This window comes from Aegilops tauschii, chromosome 5 (genome assembly GCF_002575655.3).
Source record: "Aegilops tauschii subsp. strangulata cultivar AL8/78 chromosome 5, Aet v6.0, whole genome shotgun sequence".
Classification (NCBI taxonomy): domain Eukaryota; kingdom Viridiplantae; phylum Streptophyta; class Magnoliopsida; order Poales; family Poaceae; genus Aegilops; species Aegilops tauschii.
Window position 1 is genome coordinate 553,925,975 of NC_053039.3, and position 7,326 is coordinate 553,933,300.

Here is a 7,326-nt window from a genome sequence, read left to right on the forward strand (position 1 = left end):
TTATCTTACAAAGATAAAACCAAAAGCTACTTACTATAGGAGCTTATGTCTGGACCTGATGACAACACTGCTTATGGACCCTTATAACGCTAAAAAAAGTCGAGAGATTTTACAGAACAGAACTTAGTTACCAGCTTATCGACCTCGTTACAGATAATCCTTTTGTAGGTACCGTCCTTGATGCTTTTCTTTGGAGGTGACTGTGTTTTGTTATACGCAACAAAACTTGAATTAGAATATTTCCAAATCATAAACAAATAATAAAATGCAAATTTGGAGAAATTTGAGCAAATAGATGAATTGTGTAGGTATGCATGGATTTAAGATTATTTGTTCAAAGCCAATTTGTCAATGATTAATATGATATCTCAATTTCCACCAAATAATACATTTGTAATACACCACATTTTCTTTTCCTTTGGAAAAGAAAAAAGCACACTGGAGATTTGCCCCCCAAGAAAAGTAATGGTATCAAAATGGGACTGCTAAACTAATCTGATGTCAGAAATCCTCAATGGAACTGGTATTCCCACAGCACTGTCCTCCTTGTGTTTAGTTGGGATATTGTACTGCACAAAAAAGATTGTTCCTTCAATGTGCTTGACAATGCATGTACTACTATGAGGTCCTTACTGATTATTAAGTTGAAGCACTGCATCCATCAAGACTATCTCTAAAATGCATTGATGCCCCAAAATAAATACCAGTGAAAATTGAACCCAACACTGTCCTGCTTATGTTTGGTTGTAAGATTATAATAAATAAAAAGATTAGTTCATCGATGTGCTTGACAATACATCTCTTGTGAGAGGCCCTTTCAAATATTAAAATAAAGTACTGCCTCATGAATAAAACTAACTCTAAAATGCCTTAATACCCCCAAAAATGTACAACTGCGGGGTGGTGCTGCTGGAGATGCTGTCTGGGCGGCGGGCGCTGGACAAGGAGGAAGGAGGAAGGAGGAGAGGGCTGCTCTTCATCAGAACTTCATAAGAGAGCTACTCCAATTTCAGCAAAGTTTCTTTGCATAATGCTATGACTTATGACTAATTAACATAAATTCAGTTCTCATGCAATCAACGAATTCCAACAAAGTCTATTTTATGATTTGTGACTCCGGATGGTCCGAAACTATCACTGAATTTTGTGTTCGGTTTTCAATTTTCTGGAGGCAGACAAAGTTGTAGAGAGGGGAAACTGACTTAACCTCGGGAGGGAGGAAGGAGGAAGGAGGAGAGGTACCTGGGCGGGCGCGGCCGGTCGCCGGAGGGGTCGGGGTCGGGGTTGGGGTCGGGGTCGGCGGCGGCGTCGAAGGGATGGCTCAAGGGGTCCGGGCTCGTCCGGGTCCTCGTAGTCGAAGAGGAAGACGGCGGCGGTCCTCCTGGGCACCTCGGTTGGTCGTGGGGAGGCCGGCGGCCACGTGCTTCGCCGGAGGGGGCGGCGGCGCGGGGGAGCTGCAGTGGTGGGGGCGCAGGGCGGCGGCGCGGGGGAGCTGCAGTGGTGGGGGCGCAGGGGCGCGGCGGCGCGGGGGAGCTGCAGTGGTGGGGGCGCGGGGGCGGCGGGTATGGAGTCCGGCGGGGGTCGGGGAGTTACTGGCGAGGGAGAGGGACGAAAGGGATCTGGCGAGGGAGAGGGAGGAATTAGCTAGGGGGAAACTTACTAATGGCGCACCCGAAGCGGTGCGCCATTAGAATGTTTTTTTATACAGCAATGGCGCACCGGCCAGAGGTGCGCCATTAGTAATCTTTTTTTATATAGCAATGGCGCACCAGCCAGAGGTGCGCCATAAGTAATTTTTATTATTATTATTTTTTGTTGCATCTAATAAATTTTTAGAAAATGAATATGAATATGAAACAGTAATAATTTTTTATAAAAACAGTAATAATTTTTTGTGACGGTGGAGCGGGCCGGGAGGGTGCGGGGGAGGGTGCGGGGGGTCGTCGGCGGCGGTGGAGCGGGCCGGGGAGGGTGCGGTGGGTCGTCGGCGGTGGTGGAGCAGGGGAGGGTGCGGTGGGTCGTCGGCGGTGGTGGAGTAGGGGAGGGTGCGGTGGGTCGTCGGCGGCGGTGGAGCGGGGGAGGGTGCGGGGGGTCGGCGGCGGCGGTGGAGCAGGGGAGGGTGCGGTGGGTCGTCGGCGGCGGTGGAGCGGGGGAGGGTGCGGGGGGTCAGCGGCGAGGGGGACCGGATCTGGCCAGGTGGGATAGCGATCGAGATGGAGGGGGATCGAGATCAAGTGTCCATGAAATATACACTAATGGCGCACCAGGGAACAGTGCACCATTACTAGATTAAACTAGTAATGGCGCACTGTTCCCTGGTGCGCCATTAGTAGTTTTGTAAAAAAATAAAAAATAAAAAAATATAGTAGTGGCGCACTATGAGGCTGGTGCGCCATTACTAGTTAGAACTAGTAATGGCGCACTGTGCCCTGGTGCGCCATTAGTATGTTTGGAAAAAAATTGTTACTAATGGCGCACCGTGTGTCTGGTGCACCATTAGTGTCTTTCACACTAATGGCGCACCAGCCTATGGTGCGCCACTGCTATATAGTAGTGGCGCACCGCATGTCTGGTGCGCCATTAGTGGACATTCCATCTATAGCCCTTTTCCTAGTAGTGTACATATTGAAAGTGGGAGCAATTAGTTAGAGTAGCTCCGTGCAGAGCATTGTAGACATAGAAATTAGCAAAGTACATACGGATCTGAATATGGCAGACCCGTTGACTAAACTTCTCTCACAAGCAAAACATGATCACACCTTAGTACTCTTTGGGTGTTGGTCAGATAGCGATGTGAACTATGGGTGTTAATTACATAAAGATGTGAACTATTGGTGTTAAATCACATGGCGATGTGAACTAGATTATTGACTCTAGTGCAAGTGGGAGACTGAAGGAAATATGCCCTAGAGGCAATAATAAAGTTGTTATTTTATATTTCCTTATATCATGATAAATGTTTATTATTCATGCTAGAATTGTATTAACCGGAAACTGATACATGTGTGGATACATAGACAAAACACCATGTCCCTGGTAAGCCTCTACTAGACTAGCTCGTTAATAAAAGATGGTTAAGTTTCCTAACCATAGACATCTGTTGTCATTTGATGAACGGGATCACATCATTAGGAGAATGATGTGATGGAAAAGACCCATCCATTAGCTTAGCATAAAGATCTTTCAGTTTTATTGCTATAGCTTTCTTCATGTTATATACATATTCCTTTGACTATCAGATTATGCAACTCCCGGATACCGGAGGAATGCCTTGTGTGCTATCAAACGTCACAATGTAACCGGGTGATTATAAAGATGCTCTACAGGTATCTCTGAAGGAGTTTGTTGGGTTGGCATAGATTGAGATTAGGATTGTCACTCCGAGTATCGGAGAGGTATCTCTGGGCCCTCTCGGTAATGCACATCATAATAAGCCTTGCACGCAATGTGACTAATGAGTTAGTTGTGGGATGACGTATTACAGAACGAGTAAAGAGACTTGCCGGTAACAAGATTGAACTAGGTATGAAGATACCGACGATCGAATCTCGGGCAAGTAACATACCGATGACAAAGGGAATAACGTATGTTGTCATAACGGTTCGATCGATAAAGATCTTTGTAGAATATGTGGGAGCCAATATGAGCAACCAGGTTCCGCTATTGGTTATTGACCAGAGAGGAGTCTCGGTCATGTCTACGTAGTTCTCGAACCCGTAGGATCCGCACGCTTAACGTTCGATGACGATTTTGTATTATATGAGTTATGTGATTTCGTGACCGAATGTTGTTCGGAGTCCCGGATGAGATCACGGACATGACGAAATGGTCGAGAGGTAAAGATTCATATATAGGACGATGATATTCGGACACCGGAAGTGTTCTGGGGGTACCGGGTACATATCGGGTCACCGAAGGGGTTCCGGGCATCCCCGGGCAACTACATGGGCCTAATGGGTCAAGAAGGGGACAGACCAGCCCCTAGGGGGCTGGTGCGCCCCATGCAAGCCAAATAGGGGGGGAGGGGAGAGAGAAAGGAAGGGGAGCAATTCGGCCTCCTCCTTCCTTCCCCCTCCGGATGAATATGGAAGGGGGGAGGCCGAATAGGGAGGCGCCCAAGTAGGATTCCTCCTACTTGGGGCGCCCCCTTGGCTGCCTCTCCTCCCCTCCAACCTATATATATGAGGGGAGCGCACCGCTAGAAGACACAACATCAATTGTTAGCCGTGTGCGGCGCCTCACTCCACAGTTGACACCCCGGTCATATTCTCGCGGTGCTTAGGCTAAGCCCTGCGCGGATCACTTCACCATCACGTCACCACGCCGTCGTGCTGACGGAACTCTCCCTCGACACTTTGCTGGATCAAGAGTTCGAGGGACGTCATCGAGCTGAACGTGTGCAGAACTCGGAGGTGCCGTACGTTCGGTGCTTGATCGGTCAGAACAAGAAGAAGTTCGACTACATCAACCACGTTGTCAAACGCTTCCGCTTTCGGTCTACCAGGATACGTGGACACACTCTCCCCCTCTCGTTGCTATGCATCTCCTAGATAGATCTTGCGTGAGCGTAGGAAATTTTTTAAATTGCATGCTACGTTCCCAAACACGACGGTCCGGAGGATCAACACCAAGCAGCATCGGCTCGGCATTTGAGCAATCCAAGCGGGAGGCGACGGAGGCAGCGGCGAGGGTGGCCAAGCTCAAGGGCAAGCAAGACCGCACTGTCCGGCGCTTGCAAGGCTACATCGTCATCCGCTCCTCCTCCTCCGACGGGCCCGACTCCAATGGCTGCGACGTCGACCCACCTCCTGCTGCGGACGCATACAACACCGCCGGCGACCGGAAGGGCAAAGGGCCGGCGAGGAAGTGCTGAAGCTCGCCCTCTCCTTTTATATAATCTATTTCTAATATGTAGTTACGATGTGCCGGATCGTTTAACTCCGTGACTTATGCCCGTTTGGTGATCTTTTGTGATGTTTATGTGAATTATGCCCGTTTGGTACCAGTTTATATGTCCGTTTCCTATCGATTTTAATCGCTTGGTGATCTATGTAGTAGTTGCATGAATTTGTATAAATATAGTGTTCGAAATATGAGATACGTGGATGTGGAGACACGGATTTACGTAGTGCCGGGTCAGTGTCCGTGGGCATGCCCGGTGCGTCCGCGGACGTGTAGGGGGCGGATTTGCAAGTCCGGCTGTAGATGCTCAGATAGGTCGTGTCGGACATGCCTAACGTACCGTCTCAGGTGTCCACCACTCTCCGAAAACAATGGGCTCCTCCTCTGGCAAGTGGGCCCTCGCCAACACCACACTTGCTTCGTTCCGTGCTGCCTCGTCTGGGGACTGGGGTCTGTACATCCATCCACCTTCATGCTCGCTGCCTCCCACCCAAATCCCAAACCCTAGCTGGCGAGCAAGCTTTCCAGATCTCTAACTCCCGTCGCTCCACCCCGGCCATGCGCATCCGCAGGTGCGCCTCCCGCCTGCTTGGCTCCGCCGCAGCCGCACCCGCCATCAGCTGCTCCTCCACTGAGCCGCCGCGATTCGAGCTGCCCCCGCTCGCGCCGTCGGCCCCAGCCCACGAATCCCGGCCCGGCTTCGTGGCGCCCGAGGCCTCCTCCTCCGGGGAGCCCTGCTGCGAGCTCAGCCGGTCGCCGTGGGACCTCATGGACGAGCTCGACCTCTCGGATCCCCAGGTAATTTCGTTACCACCCCACCCCCTCGCTTCTCGCACGCTCCGCGCTCTCCTGCCTGGCCGCGGCCGAGCAGGAGATTGTTTCTGTGTAGCAGCTAGCATATCCGCCTCCCTGCCTAGCTCTCTTTTGCGCACGGCGATTCCCGCTCGGTCTCGAGCACATCGCTAGGGTTCCGTTCCTCCGGCGACTAGCCAGTAACCACATAGGGCGCGTCAGTTAGCAAGCTCGCGCGCCCATCTGGAATAGTAGTGGCCGGCCGGTGGCGGCGAAGGCTGCCAGGGCTGGAATCGCGCCTACGCCGACCCCATTTCAGTTCAGCATATCTTGGTAGCTAGCCCTTTTCCTTTAATTTGTTGACCTGTATTTTCCAAATTTTCGTCCTTCAGGTGGAGAAGCTCTTCAAGGAGACTTACTTCATCGGTGTCACCTGGCGATCTAACTGGCTATTCCTACCCAGAATGCCTGCATTCGGCTCTATCAAGGAGGACCAGGAGCAGGAGGACATGTCCGATGGGGTTGAACTGCACATTGCTGCAAAAAAGACAGCCAGAGAGAGGAATGAGAGCAAGCTGAAGAAAAATAAGGGGGTGAAAGTGAAGAAAGGAGTCTGGACGTGCAGGAAGAACGACGGCAAGGGTTGGTTCTGCCGACGGCTCACGAGAGAGCCCAACTCCTATTGCTCGTACCACTCGGATCTGAAGCTGAAGCCCCCCGGCAGCGAGAAGCCACATAGGAAGAGAGCCCCGGTCAATGTCGGCGAGGGGTTCTACTACTATGCCGGGTTCGGCCCCGGCACCAAGAGGCGCCGCACGTCAAGCAGCGATAGCGTGCTAGAACCTCCACTGCCTGCTGAACCACTGAAGGAGGAGGCACCATCCGAAATGCAACTTGATTTTAGTGCAGCTCAGGTACAAGCGAATGAATCAGCCCATCAAGGGGTGCTTCCACCATCAGCACACGTCGTCGATGACAAGCCCGCTCTCAACAATTGCACCATCGGGATCAGCAGTAAAGATGACGTGCCAGAACCTCCACTGCCTACTGAAACACCGGAAGAAGAGGCCTCGAAAGAGGAGGCACAGACCGAAATGCAACTTAATTTTAGTGCAGGTCAGGCACAAGCTGATGACTTAGACCATCAAGCAGCGCCAGTATCAGTAAGTGTGGTCGACGAGCCTACACGCAACAATGGCACTGCTTGGATCGCAGGCCGGGATGAGGAGAGCAGCAGCGATGACATGCTTGGCTGCAATGGCGAACAACCCCGCGACATCACCAAGAGGAAGAGCCCGTTGAAGAAGAGGTGGAGAAAGCCAGTGAAAGCCCGGTCGCTCAAGTCACTAATGTCGTAGTGCCTGGGTCTCGCTGGCTTCGGATTACCTAGCAGAGCTCCATCGGCGGTTTATTATAGTTTGCTCTGATTAGTCTGCTCCAGTTTTGGTGCTGAGTTACCGTACAATGTACAAACTGTCTGAATTTTTTGGTGTCCTGTTTTAACTGTCAGTGCAGTGCTGGCTAAAGTTAGAACTACATAAAGTGGTTTATTAAAAGGTGTCTTGTCATCGTGATGGGCTGAGATGCAGCAGCCATTGTTTTGCTGCGGATGCACGCCCCTAATTCAGTCAA

The 7,326-nt window shown here is 51.1% G+C and overlaps 1 protein-coding gene across 1 annotated transcript; it reads left to right on the forward strand.

Annotated features, from left to right (window-relative positions):
- Positions 1 to 5,351: 5,351 nt before the first annotated feature.
- LOC120965044 (uncharacterized) lies at positions 5,352 to 7,326 on the forward strand. Its single transcript, XM_040390191.3, has 2 exons — positions 5,352 to 5,700; positions 6,087 to 7,326. Exons 1-2 carry the CDS (start codon positions 5,461 to 5,463, stop codon positions 7,050 to 7,052), a joined length of 1,206 nt encoding a protein of 401 aa, XP_040246125.1. The 5' UTR covers positions 5,352 to 5,460; the 3' UTR covers positions 7,053 to 7,326.